Source organism: Brachyhypopomus gauderio, chromosome 7 (assembly GCF_052324685.1).
Source record: "Brachyhypopomus gauderio isolate BG-103 chromosome 7, BGAUD_0.2, whole genome shotgun sequence".
NCBI classification, from domain to species: Eukaryota; Metazoa; Chordata; class Actinopteri; order Gymnotiformes; family Hypopomidae; genus Brachyhypopomus; species Brachyhypopomus gauderio.
Genome location: NC_135217.1, coordinates 5,341,929 through 5,360,108, shown reverse-complemented (window position 1 = coordinate 5,360,108; position 18,180 = coordinate 5,341,929). Strand labels below are relative to the sequence as shown.

Below are 18,180 nucleotides of genomic sequence, written 5' to 3'. Positions count from 1 at the left end.
AGGGAATACAGACCGGGGCTCTGTTTTAAGTTAGCAATGATCTGAAACATAGTGGGTGTGTCTGTAAAAGCAAACAGAAAACAACACATGACACAAGATGAAGCTAGCTGTAACTTACCTATAAAATCATTGGATTTGCCAATATCATAGTCCCAAACAGTAACCTCAAGGGTTTTCTTACTGAGTTCTGTATATTTAATCTCATAGAAGAACTCCTATGTAAACAAGAAGACCAATTAAGCAACAATTATAACGATAATTTAGTAATCTTCAGAGGGAGGTGTGTTGCTCTGAAAAATGTTATACTTAAGCCTTACCTCATTGAATTCTGGATTAAGGGTCTTCTTTTTAACAGCAGTTTTGTGCTTTGACTTTTTGTTCTCATCTGGCTTCAGGTATCTGAAACACACACACACACACGCACACACACGCACGCACGCACGCGCACACACACACACACACACACACACACACAAATATACAAGTATTGGAGATGGACTGTCATGGGTTGGATCTGACGAATGCAGAAGAGCAGAACAGAAGAAAAGCACACCTTGCTTTAATGCCCATGTCCACCAGAGGGCACTCTGGCACTGTTGTTTGACACAGCGCTACAGTTTGAAAAGCTTTAAAAAATGCACAAAGTCACACCCCCGGAAAGGAATGACATAAAAGGAGACTCCTGCTTTTGCTCTAATGGAGGACAGCACAACAGGCGACCTCCACACCGGCATGACTTTAATGAGACCACTGCTCTCTGCTCCTAAAGGCCACGAGACGGCGCGTACGGCCACGTGCGCTGATTAAATAGGCCTCGTGGCGAGAAGTGGAGAATACCGCACCGTCTAAACCACACTTCGGTGTGTGAGTGTTAGTGTGAGGCGTGGACAAGCCTGTTGTTGGTCCACGGAGACATGTGTGGTCATTATGAGCAAAGAGGACGTGGAGTTATTAAAGGGATAGCCGTATCACGGAATCGTAAATATTTAAAACGAGGCGTTAAGGCAATTTATATAGTACATTGTTTAGACTGTGGTGATTCATAAATAAGCACCTGTATTAGTGTTGTGTGTGAGGGGGGTATTCTCTTAGAAACCTATATGCTTGGAAAAGCGTTTTGTACCGAGAAAAGTAACGCTGCAGCAGTTTTATTGCGGTGACACAGGAAGGGAGAGTCTTGAATGAAAGAAAAAGTTCATCAGCTTTCATCTGATCTACTGACTGCTTGTTTCTAATGGCCATATTTTACTGCCCCGAGCCCCGAAATTTTCATTCACTGCTGTAATTGTGTGTTCTGACGAGCCCCGTTGGTCTGATATCTTCACGACCAAACGAACTGTGCCACATTTCCAATCGGGGGTTTCAAATTCGTGCGTCCTGGTGGGAAAGGAACCTCATTTTTTTATTTTCTCCATTCTAAACGTGGAAATAGCAACTCTCAGTCCAACGAGCCTTAATAACAACCACCACAATCCATCTACAAACAGAACTATTAAAGAGGTTAAAAAAAATACAATTCTGAGTGGGTGAATGTGGAAGAGTAAACAAGGTGAAAAGCAAGACCTGGCATCTTTTACACAGAACCCATGGCATTAACAGAAGAATATACCGGCACTATTTACTAAGCTCTCTTCAAACACCCAAACAGGATTTACAGGCTTAAAAGCATTCCAAAATGAAATGCCACATTGTGTCGAGTTGCAGTATAATCTGAGTGACTCACTTGCTAATTGATTGATGTGGGCACATTCCACAACACAAAAGGCACTGGAGTAATCCACTACACTTCAGAATGAGGTTGTAGTAGAACAGGGAAGAGCTGAAATCCCTAATTCCTCCTCTCTGTAGGACACTGAGTCTATTATTTCAGCTGAACTATGAATTAAACATCAAATATGGCAAACACAGTGGTCATAAACACAAACAAACATATACAAGTATCTTTATCGAAACATAAACAAATATCACCTTTCTCATTCCCTCTCTTCGTGTATACACCTACAAGCACGCACGCACACACACTCCCCTCTTCATAAAGCCTGAAGTCATGACAGATTAGAAAGTAAGGAGGTGGGCGTCTTTGCGCTACACACAGCTATTAATCATCATCAAAATGCTAAAATGAATCCCAGTGAATCCTTCATGCGTTGAAGGTGCGGAGAGAGGAGAGGTCCCTCACTGCTCATAATCGCCAGGATCCAGGAGTGTTTTACCCTGGATGCCTCTGTGCTTTGCAGGGAAGTAAGAACTTTGGCCTCCCTGCCTTCTGACCGTTCATTTCTGAAGACAAATGTCTCGACAATTTATTCACACATATCACCTCCATTAATGGCCATTGATCTGTTTGTCTGCGTATACCGACATCAGATGACTCCGTATTCCACGAGAAGCTTTTCCTCAATCAAAGCCTTACACCAAGATGAAATTCATCTGTTATGCCCAGCATGAGTATTCAAAGGGTTATTTGGCCCTTCCACACATTTTGCTGGTTTTTGGGGCTATTTTGGCTGTGGGAGACAAACTGCAGAACTCTCAGTGAGCCACGTCTCATCTGACTCACATCCCAACACGTCTGGGCCCAGCGCCACGGAGCGTTCGACAGCTAACGGATGGAGCGCTGGACCGGCGCAGAGGAAAATCAAAAAAGTAAAGTCAGGAGCCAAGGAGAGAGAGAGAGAGAGAGAGACAGAGAGAGGAAGGTTAAGAGAGTCGGAGGGGGGGAGGTGTGGTGGAGGGTGACCTACGTTTTGACGTAGGGGTCAGAGAAACCGTTGGCGTCCATGGCAGCCAGGTGGGCACAGCGGATGATTCCGACGACCAGGCCGCACTTCTGCGAGCTGTACTTCAGCGAGATCATGATCCGGCCCCGCTCCTCCAGGGACTTGTCGTCCGTCTTATCGATCTGGGGGAGGGGAGAGAACGCCACACATGGGGCAGGAGGAGGAGTCATGGAGCGTGTGGGTGTTTTCACCACAAGCCCCGCCTCCCCCTTCACTCTGCAGCCCACAGTCATATACCCTCTGGATGGATATTGAATGAACCCGTTTCTTTTTCTACTTTCATATTGTCGTTGTTCAGTTGTGTGTCGTTCTATACGTTTTTTATTTATTTACCCGCCCCTCTTGGGACGTGCTGAGAAAGAGATGGCCGTGTGATTACTCTGGTCAAGTAAAGTTTACAGTGAAAGTGAGGTCACAGCATAATGAATTTTTAGCCATCACTTCAAATGGAGCACATGCTACAGAGGAACAAAAATGTCCTGAACTTCCCCATCTCCTAGTGATTAGTCTGGCTGATTGAGTTTCCTGTGCAGTTTGTAATCACCTCTGCAACATCATCTTCTCGTCTAGACGTGTTCTTTATTTTTAACCCCCCCCCTCCCCCCCCTCCTCGGTGCTGCCGCTAGTCTCGTGTCTCTCGCGCCAGACTGTTGACGCTCGGCTTCTTCCTGCTCTTTCAGACGAGCAGCGTCGCTCTGTCACGCGCCGAGTTAATTAGCCGTGCAGGACGCATGTCCGCTCGATGTCCCGCGGCAGCGCTGTCTCGTTTCCGGCCACACTGGCGCATGCGCACACACACGCGCGCGCGCCGTGACACACGAATGACACACGCGTACATACGCTTTCGCCACAAAAAAAAAAACAGCTCGTGTTTGCTAGCCAGCCGGTGATTGCACCAGGACCGGTCATGACAGTCATCAAAGTAAACAAAGCATCACAAAATGAAAGTTCCCTCAGCCCTATATATATATATATATATATATATATATATATATATATATATATATATATATATATATATATATATATATATATATATATATATCAGTAGCGAACCGTGATCATTAAACCTGGGTTCGCTATCATCAGGTATCACAGGTCTCTCAGACCAGGGATGCTTCCATATTCTGAGGTCTTTTCCACTTATTCCCTCAAAATCCACCTTCTAATCCTCGTGCTTATTACTTCAAATTCTTTATTACTTTCTGCTTCAGGGGAACGTTGTGCAGGCAGCTTGGTTGTCCGTGTTGCCATGTAGTACCGGCAGCCTCAGTGGAGAGTCTCCGTGACAATGAATGCCCATGACAACAAGCATCGCTAGCAAGCCTCCCACTGTGCCAGTACAATATTTTTTAAAAAGTTTAAGCTCAAAGTGTTTCTGAGCCAAGTAATCACAGGACTTACGAACCTCTGAACTCTTGTTTTTTCTCTCCAAAGTATTTTGCTGAAACTTCTTAAAATGAAATGTTCAGCGCAATGGTTGTTTGAAAGGATTTCCACAGTCACACATTTACCAATTAGTTTTCATCCTCAGTTACTGTAAACCCCAGTGTCAGTGTACAGCTCACCAGAAGCATCGGTTATTTCTCACACAGTGCAGGACTCTAACTGCCTAGCATAGAAAATATATTCCCATTAAAGCGCCTGTTCACTTCTATTGTCAATCAGCTTTTGAAAGTAATTTATAATGAACCGGCAGTGAAATAATGATGATGGTCTTCACAGAGATTTTAAATGATTTTTACTGTTGGGTTTGAGCTGGGCGGGACAAACTTTGGTGTATGTGACTGTCAAAGTGGCAGTGCGATCTACATCACCCACAGGCAGCTCGTGTATTTCACATAAATATGCAAAAATATATGTATTTATGATATACTGCCCAAGTCTGAAAAATTGACAACATAAAAACTGAAACCATGTGCTGGCTCCTTGAATGTGCTCCTAACTGGATTAAGAGATTCTGCTAATCACAAGTACATGTCCTGTCCTGTCCTGTCCTGTCAAAGCTACAGCTCTTCCACACGTCTGCCTCATGTTTACACATACCGATACAAAACATCAGCTTCCTTGGATACATGGAAAGCCAGAATACGGTTCCTGCTAGTCCAGATTAAGCGGTGGCGGATCACCCAGCTCATCTGGACATGCAGCTGCTTTCTGCACACTACTGGGAGGGGTTTGATGCCCATAGGATTCAGCCCCTGTGAGATGCTTGAATATAGCTACCACAGGACATCTGGATGGTCCTTCTCCATGAAATGATAGAGGGTGAAGTTTTTATTGTGCACCTGGTGTGCGTGTGTGTGTGCGTGTGTGTGTATGTGCTGTGTTTGGCTCTATCCTGAACTAGCCTTCATGTCTGAGCAGAGCTGAAACAGCACGTATTTTCCAGGGCTCTGCTAAACCTGATATAACGTGTTTTCCATGGCTCTGCTAAACCTGATATAACGTATTTTTCCCGGGCTGCGGCTCAGGTGCTAACCAATTTCTGATTAGCTCAGATTGACGTGCAATCCTGGGAGCATCGATGATTGATTCGGGAATGTGATACGCACCACTACCATGCCCGTCATCTAAAGGCACCTGCCGTGACATACGATCCGATTGTGATGATCGAGTGTCTCAGCCAATGGCAGACGAGCCTGAGGCTCATGGAATACTCACGGGCAGCTGCTTTTCCAAGCAGTTGTAGAAGTTCTTGGTCTGATTGGGCTTGAGCTTCTTCAGGGGGATGCGAGTCTCGCCGATAAACTCGTTGTGACGGAACTTGTCTTCGTCACATACCGAAATCCTGCAAGGGGGTGACAGCAGTGACCACAGGGGGACGAGATTAGACAAAATTAGTCTGCAACTCTGGGGGAGGGACAGAGGCAAAGAGACACTGGAAGTCAATAAAGTAATTAAGTGTACTTAAACATGGCAGCCACGGGAGCTCAGCACACAAGACTTTCATAGCTCGCTTAATCCAATTTGAAGTCACAGCACCATCTCCCAGTAATCAAGGGGACTGGGTGACACCATCTCCCAGTAACCAAGGGGACTGCGTGACACCATCTTCCAGTAAGTGAATTCTGTCAGTTATATACTCAGATTGGCGATCGAAAAAACCTTTTGATTAAAAAGTTACATTTATGCAATAAAATGTTCAGAGTGAATCTGGTGAAATATTTGTGTGAATACAGTCAAAATTCAGAGATGACGCCAATATAAGATGACGACCCAAACCACGATCTGCCGGAACCTGTTTAAACTCCCTACAAATGTGTTAGCTTACACCTCATGCTCTTCTACTTCTACTTCTTCTTTAACAACTGCAAGACTGAAAAAACAACCGTGAAAGCCAATTAAACAATAAAGAACTGTATCAAATTTGAAGTTCTGCAAGTCTACAGATCTGGTCCCTTGATCAATAAACACACTGGCACTTTTTCTAATGTTTTCTAATTACGTTTTTGATGTTAACTTTTATTCACATCAGACTTGTCCACTGTGAAATGAGATTTTTGTTCTATTTGCAATATGAAGCAGCATTAATTAATGTGTGAAGGAAGACACCTGTTTTCTTTTTGAACAGATGATAATTACACCTGGATGGATATGGGTTATTACTCATGAAATACAGAGGAATTCTCTAGGGCTGTGTTGTACTAAGATGATCTTAACATTTCACAACCCTAGTCAAATTATCACCTCTCTCTAGTGTCTGTGATGATCTGATATGACACATTTGGCACACGCAGACCTGAACCATTTTTACTTTACCATTTGCGCAGATGGCACACGTAACAAAATTTTATTAATCATTATTATTTTGTACCCAGTTTTCCCACCAGCGTTAGTCACTGCCAGTTCCCTCCCTGTACATGAGCCTTGCGATGACAGCAAGCAAGCGGCCGCCTCTCTCTGAGCTGTCGATCGAGCGCCGTGCTCGGACAGCTGAACGGGCCTGGAGGGGGTGTGCCAACTGCTCAGTTCCGTGACCTAACAGATGCCCGCGATTGGCTGGCACTCGGGACCCTGCCCTCCCTGTGCCGCCCCTCCCACTCAGTGAGGCCAAATCTGTTCCACCGGACTCCCGCAAACACGTGACAGCGGCGTCGCTGGGAAACTGGGCTGCAAAATACGACACGCCAATTATTTCGCTTGACGTTTTCAATAGTAATGTGGTTTCGCAGTGTATTAAAATCACAGTGCCGACCCCCTGGATTACTAAATGATTCATTGTGGATCATGAAAACGCTGTAGTTCTTCAGAAAACTCAGGAAACGCTCACCTGCATTGTCTGACATTAGTTACAATGCTCACAGCACATCAACCAATGATATTCATATTTCACCCATGTGCATTCAGTACCGGGGAAGCCAGTACTGCAGTAGCAACAATACTGTGACAAACAATATATTTAGCATCCCTACCAGGAACTTGGGTCCCAGTGAACTGTTTAAGCTGGCTATGCTAATTAGGAGCCCCATGAGGTGTAATGGTTCCAGCCGCCATGTCATCCTGTCATGTGTTATGGTTGGATTTGGAGCTGGAGGTGTTGACCAGATCAGTGTAACACACCTACTCATCCCACCAATCCAATCAGAGAGAGAAGTTCACAGTGAATGAGATTGTACTTAATCCACCTGCTCTACAACTCAGAAAACAAATCCTTTAGTTCAAACAAGCATTACATCAGATATCTCAAAACCTCAAGTTCAAGAAAGAAAGGAAAACTGCAGAAACGCAACTACAGCACCCCTAGAACAGGGTTTGTTTAGAGGGCCTAGCTTCAAATCAAGATAATGTCATGGCCTACGACTCAGGGTCCTCCAGGATTTCAACTCTTAAATAACTAAGAGCTGCATTAATCTGTGCCAAATGTGAGGAGTTTCACAAGTTCCAAACCTTTAGCAAATGTTTTTCAATATCCAACTTTCATACATTCTGAAACGTCCACAATTACCCGATTTGGCTGTGATTAAAAAGTATGCCATGTTCCAGAATGAAGACCGAGGCAGAAGGGCCAAAACACGTGTGGTGATTGAACCACTCATTATTAGGGTTGCAGCGGTAACCGGTTTCACGGTATACCACGGTATTAAAATGCACGGTTATCATACCGTGTGCGTTTGCTTATTACCGGTAAAAAGCAAGCCAGCGGAGAAACTGACCCGCGCATGCGCAACTCCGCTCCGGTTCAGCTACTAAGCACACAGCAGTGAGAATGGCAGAAAGTGCATTAGACTTAACAAATTTTTTAACAAAAAAAAAGCTTAACTAAAATCAGCGGCGAAAATGACGTAATCGCGGTGGCTCCGCCGGTGAGCGCGGGTCTCGCGCGCTGTCGATTCGCGAGGTCGTGCACGTCTCGAATTTTGTAACTTTGCGCGCGTCGCGCCTCAGAGCAATGAACAAAGTCATGTTTGCAGGGTTCATACACCTTTATAAGGTGGAATTAAAGCACTTGTACGTAACTTTAAAGGTCCGTTTCAATATTTCCCAGCACCTTAAACTTAATTAAGTTAAATATTTATACATATACTCAAAATAATTCGCTTTTTATTAAATTATTTAATGGTTGTTTATTTTCAAAACGCCCAGTCTTAACGTCTTCACGTTCTCTCGTGTTTCGTCCTGGAATTACAAGAGGCTCGTATTTGTTAACGTAATACAAAAGAACTGTGCCGAGTCGCGCGCTACGGTCACTAGTGAAAGTGTAAATCCATAGATTTTTAAGGTCCTTGCTTTCACTGGATGTGAAAGATGCCATTAATTTACATGCGTTCATTTTCAAAATTTTACGTGCCTGTTTTTCATATGTTAAAACCAGACTCGGTGTGAAAGCCTTAAAATAGAAATCTCTATTGTGAGGGTCATGTCAGAAATAAATCCTCTCTTTCTGCAGTATCTGGTTATATTCTAACTTGGCAGTACAACGGACGTTTACAACAGTTGTTGATCAGACACTGACCCAGGTTGAGTTTATCAGATATTAAATAATTTAAACTTAAATAATTGTACTGAAATCCATGATTTAGGTTTATCTAATTTTGCAGTATTTATTTAAACATGTGTACAGCTTATTTTTTTAAAGGAGACATTTTGTATACAATAGTTCCAGGTTTCTACAATAAATAGTTAATTGAACAAAAAAAACTTGTAATTTCTTTAAGGGTCAGTGTATCTTTTAATAATATACAAACTAACTGTGATACCGTGATAACCGTGATACCGCGGTATTTTCTGAGACGGTTATCATACCGTGAAAATCTCATACCGTTGCAACCCTACTCATTATAATCCATTATTTTGTAGTGGCAGCAACTTTGTGCAGACTCTCTGCCTGTGACTATTGGCCAGTGAGGAGCATGTCCCGCCCCCTCTGTGGCCCCGCCCCCCTGTGTCCTCATCGGTCTCCATTACACATGAACAGGCATGTGGGCAGGTGGGGACTGTCTCAGCTGTGGGCCGCACTTCCTTTCTGTGTCTATTTCAGGGTATTAAAATGGTCACCTGTCATACTGCCATACAAGGGACACACACACACATACACACACACACACACACACACACACACACACACACACACACACACACACACACACACACAATCGATGTGCTAAGGACTTTTGCAGATTGCTGTTCATGGTAAGGCACTAGCGTGTACGAGCGAGCGTGCAGGTGCGTGTGTATGCGTGTGTGTGATTCTATGTACGTAGCGTTCCTATTGTGTAGCTTATCAAACAGGCAATCACACCCTCCCTTCCTCCTGTGTTCCCAGCCTCACTAATGGCGCATTTCCACTAGGGCCTGCTTGGCGCGGTAGGGTTCGATACGGGTCGATTCGCAACGGAAAGGTACGGTCGCGTTGTGTTTCCATTACAATGGTGGACCAACACAATGTGGGTGGAGTCGCTGTTGGCGCGCGGGTTGTAGTGTCGTGACATCATTTGTATGCGACCACAACACCGGCACAACATCCCTTAACAAATAACATTATTGTATCTTATTTATCTTTATCTTCATTATTGTATGTGGTTGCTCTAATTATTGATAATATTTTGGTATTACTCAAACAGGCTGAACACACCCTGCATAAAAAGCATCAGTCATACAATCAAATGAAATCAAACTTTATTATGAAATATAGATATTTAAAGTACAACATATGTAAATAATATAGTTATAGTTTAAAAAAAGTGCAAAAAGCAAATATATACGTATAGCTTTATATGAAATAAATATTTATAGTACTACAAGCAACATTTTGTGTGCTTTTATTCATAGCATAGCGGAGGAGTCGCTCTCCTGACGCAACCTGTGACGACACTCCCTGGCCAATCAGTGTCATGCTGTTCCTCCACGTCACAGAACTGTACCGCTTCGGAACGGTTAGAACCTCGAGCGAGACGGTACGAAAAAAGTACCCGAAGGGGCCGGCTCACAGGGAAGTGGTACTAATGGAAACACTCACAAACCGTCGCGAATCAAACCGTACCGCGCCAAGCAGGCCCTAGTGGAAATGCGCCATAAAAGGTCTCCCAGCATGAGCAGGTGCAAACAGAGTCAACAGTTTCTGAACACTGCGCTACTCTTCGGCGTCAGGTGCCCGGGACCTTCATGCACACAACATAGGGACACATCAGCCAATCAGAGCGTCTGCCTGCATGGCTTTCGGGTCCAGATACTAAATGCATCTGTCACGTTTACTCAGACGAATCCATCATGCCGTCTGAGGTCTGGCGAGAGAGACCTGACTGTAGGTGAGGTATTGTGTTTTTAGAAGAGCGCAAATTCACATGCTAACAGTAAGAAGCACAAGTGCTACGTGAACCATGGTTCTGTGTGATCTCAAAGTGCTAACATAAGGTCTCACCACATGTAGGGAGAGGGCTAGATGATTACAAGGTAAAAGGTGCTAAAAGCATTACTGATTTCACTTGCTACTATAAACAGTCAAAATGGGCACTTAATGGTTTGTTGATGCAAATGCATATTTTCAGTGATTAATTTTCACATGCAAGTCATGCAAATACCATCTAAATGAATTTGAATATATCATAATAAAGCTTTAAAACAAATGGACCTTGTAGGCATATTTGTATAAGAGTGTATCATTTAGGGTCACCACCGCCTGCGAGGTGCTGAGAAATGCCACCTAAGTGTGGTTGAGTCTTCACCATCACTTCATTAGCGCAATGAAATTACTCCAGTGCACTTGAAATGGGGCAAATCAAAGCTAAATTTCTACCGCGCTCTTGAAACGGGGGCATATCACAGTTAAATTACCACCACGCTCTTGAAACGGGGGCATATCACAGTTAAATTTCCACCGCGCTCTTGAAACAGGGGCAGATTGCGTAGTCGCAGCCTTTTCCTGCCTCCAAGACGAAGGCTCCCAGGCAGAAGTAGTCGAATGCTGCACGGTGTTTTTGCATTGTTAATGTCCTGAAGGGCTCATTTAAAAGAAAGCCCAAAGATATGAGCTGACAGTGGAGCGAGGCGCTCATGCAGCTAATTCGCTTTAGCGGGAGGCTGCCGGATCCTCCAAGGTGCCACGGCTGCTGGAGATGTCTGTCGGAGATAACGTGGGACTCCGAGAGGGTTATAGTTGGAGAGGACTGTAGTTGGAGAGGGCTGTAGTTGAAGAGGACTGTAGCTGGAGAGGACTGTAATTGGAGAGGAATATAGTTGGAGAGAACTGTAGCTGGAGAGGACTGTAGATGGAGAGGGCTGTAGTTGGAGAGGACTGTAGCTGGAAAGGGCTGTAGCTGGAGAGGACTGTAGTTGGAGAGGACTAGCTGGCGAGGGCTATAGCTGGAGAGGACTAGCTGGAGAGGGCAGTAGTTAGAGAGGGCTGTAGCTGGAGAGGACTGTAACTGGAGAAGGTTGTAGTTGAAGAGGACTGTAACTGGAGAGGGCTGTAGCTGGAGACGACTGTAGTTGGAGAGGGCTGTAGCTGGAGAGGGCTGTAGCTGGAGAGGACTAGATGGCGAGGGCTGTAGCTGGAGAGGACTGTAGTTGGAGAGGGCTGTAGCTGGAGAGAGCTGTAGCTGGAGAGGGCTGTAGCTGGAGAGGGCTGTAGCTGGAGAGGACTGTAGTTGGAGAGCCCTGTAGCTGGAGAGGACTGTAGTTGGAGAGGGCTGTAGTTGGAGAGGGCTGTAGCTGGAGAGGACTAGATGGCGAGGGCTGTAGCTGGAGAGGACTGTAGTTGGAGAGGGCTGTAGCTGGAGAGAGCTGTAGCTGGAGAGGGCTGTAGCTGGAGAGGGCTGTAGCTGGAGAGGGCTGTAGTTGGAGAGGACTGTAGCTGGAGAGGGCTGTAGCTAGAGAGGACTGTAGTTGGAGAGGGCTGTAGCTGGAGAGGGCTGTAGTTGGAGAGGGCTGTAGCTGGAGAGGGCTGTAGTTGGAGAGGGCTGTAGCTGGAGAGGACTGTAGTTGGAGAGGGCTGTAGCTGGAGAGGACTGTAGTTGGACTGTAGTTGGAGAGGGCTGTAGCTGGAGAGGGCTGTAGTTGGAGAGGATTGTAGCTGGAGAGGGCTGTAGCTGGAGAGGGCTGTAGCTGGAGAGGGCTGTAGTTGGAGAGGGCTGTAGCTGGAGAGGGTTGTAGCTGGAGAGAGCTGTAGGTGGAGAGGGCTGTAGTTGGAGAGGGTTGTAGTTGGAAGTGCCACTGCAGTGTTCAGTCTGGGTGGAGGAGTCAGGGGCAGAGAGATGGCAAATAATGAGGTGGAACAAGTCAGGATGCAATGGCCAGGGGGGCAGCTATGGGGCAGATAGGGGGTGGTCGGGGGGTGGCCAGGGGGCAGCTAGAGGGCGAGGGGACGCGGGCACCTCTTCATGCATATTTCCTGTGCCGCTGACAGCCATCATAACCGTCATTTCTCCCACCGTCTCTGGCCCCTCCTGGGGGTTGGAGGGGTGGGGGTGGGAGAGCTGGGGGGGGGGCTCTTCTCTCCCAGACTTGTCAAACTGCCTGGACACCTCTCGGAGGATTTTTGCATGCGTGCGTGTGTGTGTGTGCATGTGTGCGAGTGTGTGCGTGTGTGTGTACACCTGTGCAGTGTCCTGCTGTGTGGGAGGAGCTGGCGACTCTCTTCATTTCGGCCGGGCCCAAAGCCGCCTCCGGAGTTCTGAGGGGGCTGGCAACCTCCACCATCACCTTGGAGACAGAGGCTTCCCAACTGAAGCGGTAAGGCATAAATCCCCCTTCTGTGTGCTCATAGCTCAGCAAAAATCAATAGGAGGTACCGCGGTAGTCGGCGCTGCTGACAGCTGAGATAAATCTGTAAACAGGGTGACATAACCACGCTGCTGTAAACCAGCTGAGCGTGTTAGTCAACCAAAGGAGGAAACAAGTAGCTGCTACACTGTTGCATTAAAAAATGGCCATATGTCTTTACGGTCCCCCAGCACAAAGATGTAACATGTTGTCTAACAGGTGGGAGTGTATCTGTGGACAGGATAGGATGCTAGAGACCATGGTCCACTCTAACTCCACTGTAACTCAACGTTTTACAGCCATTTGCACTGGTCAGACAGAATTTTACATCTGACGGCACAAATTCTGACCGTCTGCATTTGTATACATGGAACTCGATCCATTTAAGGCACCACACAAAACAGGCCCGGTGTAACGGGGTTATAAAGCCAGTCACAAGCTCTGACCACGAGTGCGGCGTGGCGGGTCATGTCCTGACATTCAGTTCTCAGGAAGCGGGGGCACAGTGGGGGCGGGGGGCACAGTGGGGGCGGGGGCACAGTGGGGGCGGGGACACAGTGGGGGCGGGGACACAGTGGGGGCGGGGGGCACAGTGGGGGCGGGGGGTACAGTGGGGGCGGGGGGTACAGTGGGGGCGGGGGGCACAGTGGGGGCGGGGGGCACAGTGGGGGCGGGGGGCACAGTGGGGGCGGGGACACAGTGGGGGCGGGGGGGTACAGTGGGGGCGGGGGGCACAGTGGGGGCGGGGGGTACAGTGGGGGCGGGGGGCACAGTGGGGGCGGGGGGCACAGTGGGGGCGGGGGCACAGTGGGGGCGGGGGGTACAGTGGGGGCGGGGGGTACAGTGGGGGGCGGGGGGCACAGTGGGGGCGGGGGGTACAGTGGGGGCGGGGGGTACAGTGGGGGCGGGGGGCACAGTGGGGGCGGGGGGCACAGTGGGGGCGGGGGCACAGTGGGGGCGGGGGGGTACAGTGGGGGGCGGGGGGCACAGTGGGGGCGGGGGCACAGTGGGGGCGGGGGGTACAGTGGGGGCGGGGGGCACAGTGGGGGCGGGGGGGTACAGTGGGGGCGGGGGCACAGTGGGGGCAGGGGGGCACAGTGGGGGCGGGGGGCACAGTGGGGGCGGGGGGTACAGTGGGGGCGGGGGGGTACAGTGGGGGCGGGGGGCACAGTGGGGGCGGGGGGGTACAGTGGGGGCGGGGGGCACAGTGGGGGCGGGGACACAGTGGGGGCGGGGACACAGTGGGGGCGGGGGGTACAGTGGGGGCGGCAGCCGCGCTATAGATGGCTTTTATGCCCACTTCGTCTCATCTGCCGTCCTGCCACCCACCGGGCGCGGTGCCACGTGGCTTCAGTGCTCGGACATCCACCCGGGATGGGCAGAGCCCACGGGGCAGGCGTGCCAGGCACCCCCCCCCCCCCCCCCCCCCCCCCCCCGCCACCTGAGTTAACTCTGCAGTGGGCGTTTCACAGACGACAGATCGGAGGCCGCTGATTTGTCATTGTTTAGCGTCTATTTGCATGAAGGGCGCGAGCCGTCCCCTGAAAGTAAGACCTATGAGGGAGACTTTCTGTTTCCATGGAAACTGGCAGAGACGGGCCTACAGAAAAGCCCTGGTGAATCATCAGGTGGGTCCTTCCAGATCAATACACACTCTGCCGGCCTACACACACACACACACACACACACACACACACACACACACACACACACACACACACACACACATGATATAGCAAACATGTGCAGGCATACATAGCTACAAGGTTGACCTGGTAATGGATCTGCAGGACACATGACATGTCCCGCGGCTGAACGAGACAACATCCTGCATGATATATCTGCTAGCAGCGACAAAACAAAATGCATTTTCAGATGTTACCATATATCACCGTGTGTGAATGTTTGTTAATTCTTTAAAACCATCTTGACAGACAATAAAGAGCCAAACATCAATCCAGACTGAAGGAAGAGGAGAGAGAGCAGCACTACATCACAAATAACTATAAGTGTACTAATGTAGAGTCTGTTAAAGATACACACTGAACCTTCTTCTATTAGTGTACTAACGTAGAGTCTGTTAAAGATACATACTGAACCTTCTTCTATAAGTGTACTAACAGAGTCTGTTAAAGATACATACTGAACCTTCTTCTATAAGTGTACTAACAGAGTCTGTTAAAGATACACACTGAACCTTCTTCTATTAGTGTACTAACAGAGTCTGTTAAAGATACACACTGAACCTTCTTCTATAAGTGTACTAACGTAGAGTCTGTTAAAGATACATACTGAACCTTCTTCTATTAGTGTACTAACAGAGTCTGTTAAAGATACACACTGAACCTTCTTCTATTAGTGTACTAACAGAGTCTGTTAAAGATACACACTGAACCTTCTTCTATAAGTGTACTAACGTAGTCTGTTAAAGATACATACTGAGCCTTCTTCTATAAATGTACTAATGTAGAGTCTGTTAAAGATACACACTGAACCTTCTTCTATAAGTGTACTAACGTAGAGTCTGTTAAATACACATACTGAACCTTCTTCTATAAGTGTACTAACGTAGAGTCTGTTAAAGATACATACTGAACCTTCTTCTATAAGTGTACTAACGTAGAGTCTGTTAAAGATACATACTGAACCTTCTTCTATAAATGTACTAACATAGAGTCTGTTAAAAATACACACTGAACCTTCTTCTATAAGTGTACTAACGTAGAGTCTGTTAAATACACATACTGAACCTTCTTCTATAAGTGTACTAACGTAGAGTCTGTTAAAGATACACACTGAACCTTCTTCTATAAGTGTACTAACGTAGAGTCTGTTAAAGATACATACTGAACCTTCTTCTATAAGTGTACTAACAGAGTCTGTTAAAGATACATACTGAACCTTCTTCTATAAGTGTACTAACGTAGAGTCTGTTAAATATACACACTGAACCTTCATCTGTAAGTGTACTAACAGAGTCTGTTAAATACACATACTGAACCTTCTTCTATAAGTGTACTAACAGAGTCTGTTAAAGATACACACTGAACCTTCATCTGTAAGTGTACTAACGTAGAGTCTGTTAAAGATACACACTGAACCTTCTTCTATAAGTGTACTAACATAGTGTCTGTTAAAGATACACACTGAACCTTCTTCTATAAGTGTACTAACATAGAGTCTGTTAAATACACACACTGAACCTTCTTCTATAAGTGTACTAACAGAGTCTGTTAAAGATACACACTGAACCTTCTTCTATAAGTGTACTAACGTAGAGTCTGTTAAAGATACATACTGAACCTTCTTCTATAAGTGTACTAACAGAGTCTGTTAAAGATACATACTGAACCTTCTTCTATAAGTGTACTAACGTAGAGTCTGTTAAATATACACACTGAACCTTCATCTGTAAGTGTACTAACAGAGTCTGTTAAATACACATACTGAACCTTCTTCTATAAGTGTACTAACAGAGTCTGTTAAAGATACACACTGAACCTTCATCAGTAAGTGTACTAACAGAGTCTGTTAAAGATACACACTGAACCTTCTTCTATTAGTGTACTAACAGAGTCTGTTAAATACACATACTGAACCTTCTTCTATAAGTGTACTAACGTAGAGTCTGTTAAAGATACACACTGAACCTTCTTCTATAAGTGTACTAACAGAGTCTGTTAAATACACATACTGAACCTTCTTCTATAAGTGTACTAACAGAGTCTGTTAAAGATACACACTGAACCTTCTTCTATAAGTGTACTAACACTTTCGTGTAGGCCCTATACATCACCCCTGTTCAAAATCCTGTATTGCTGCACCACCATAAACACAGATGCAACAAACAGCAGTTTCTGACCGGGGCTTTGTGGGGTCGTACCAAGTCGATTGAGCCCGGGGGAGTCCAACAAAATGGCAGCAGGACCACATGGTCCAGAGTGGCTGCAGGTGTTTTGTAGGAGCACACCTGATTCCACTTGTTTAATCAGTTGCTCTCAGACTTCCTACTACTGATTAGTTGTATCAGTATGCGACTGTGTTTGTGCTTGACTGGAACTAAAGGCCACAACACTCCCCCCCCCTCCTCCCAAAGACAGCACAAAAGCACAAGCTCAAATTAAATTTATCACCTTTTTATAAAACAGCCTTTCAGATTTTGGGCAGCTGCTTTCTGCATCAACAAGTGGACATATTTCAGCCTGTCTCGGTATTTCAGCCTGTCTGAGTATTTCAGCCTGTCTGTCTGTCTGAGTTCCATCCGAAGGTCACGGCGTGACGTCACACACAGAACCACTCCCCTTGCCTTCATTAGCAACCCTGCGCCGTGAGCTTTTGCGTGACCTTTTGAAGAAGAGATGGCCGCCTCGTTAATGAGTATGCTGCCCAGACAGGGTGAGGATCCTGGCCCAGGATTCCTGTCTCGACAGAGTCGGACCTTGGCCGGACGGCCGAGCCATTAAATGGATGTGCAGATGACTCATATACTTATTGATTACATTAATATGTAGATGACCCCAAAATTTACTAATGAATGGATATGCAGATGAGTCCTATATGTACCAATGAATGGATATGCAGATGAGTCTCATATATACACCAATGAATGGATATGCAGATGAGTCCAATATATACCAATGAATGGATATGCAGATGAGTCTCATATATACACCAATGAATGGATATGCAGATGAGTCTCATATATACTAATGAATAGATATGCAGATGAGTCTCATATATACCAATGAATAGATATGCAGATGAGTCTCATATATACCAATGAATAGATATGCAGATGAGTCTCATATATACACCAATGAATGGATATGCAGATGAGTCTCATATATACTAATGAATGGATATGCAGATGAGTCTCATATATACTAATGAATGGATATGCAGATGAGTCGTATATTTACATGAAGCGTAGGGGGTGGCGGACGGGAGGTACATGGTGTGCTCTGTGAGGGGTGCGTTATGGAGAACAAAGCCTGCAAATACGGCTACAGTTCAAAAGCAACTCCACTGAAGCCCTTTTTTGGCAGCAGGCTCTTACTAGAACGAACACTCCAATAAATATCCAATAAATGATTAAAATGAACGTTAAATATATTATGAAAGAGTATGAAAGGTCTATAGGTTAGGTTTGACTTGAATATGAAGTACCTCTCTCTTTGCTGGTGATAGATAATCCATATAT

At 46.2% G+C, this 18,180-nt stretch overlaps 1 protein-coding gene across 2 annotated transcripts in view; it reads right to left on the bottom strand.

Annotated features, from left to right (window-relative positions):
- doc2b (double C2-like domains, beta) overlaps positions 1 to 18,180 on the bottom strand; it is a 125,657-nt gene that overhangs the window by 1,327 nt on the left and 106,150 nt on the right. For both annotated transcript variants that reach the window (XM_077011116.1, XM_077011117.1), the window contains 4 exons: positions 5,445 to 5,571; positions 2,745 to 2,902; positions 318 to 399; positions 119 to 215 (listed from right to left, as the gene is read on the bottom strand). In XM_077011116.1, coding sequence (XP_076867231.1) covers positions 119 to 215; positions 318 to 399; positions 2,745 to 2,902; positions 5,445 to 5,571 — 464 coding nt within the window. The remainder of the gene's footprint in view (positions 1 to 118; positions 216 to 317; positions 400 to 2,744; positions 2,903 to 5,444; positions 5,572 to 18,180) is intronic.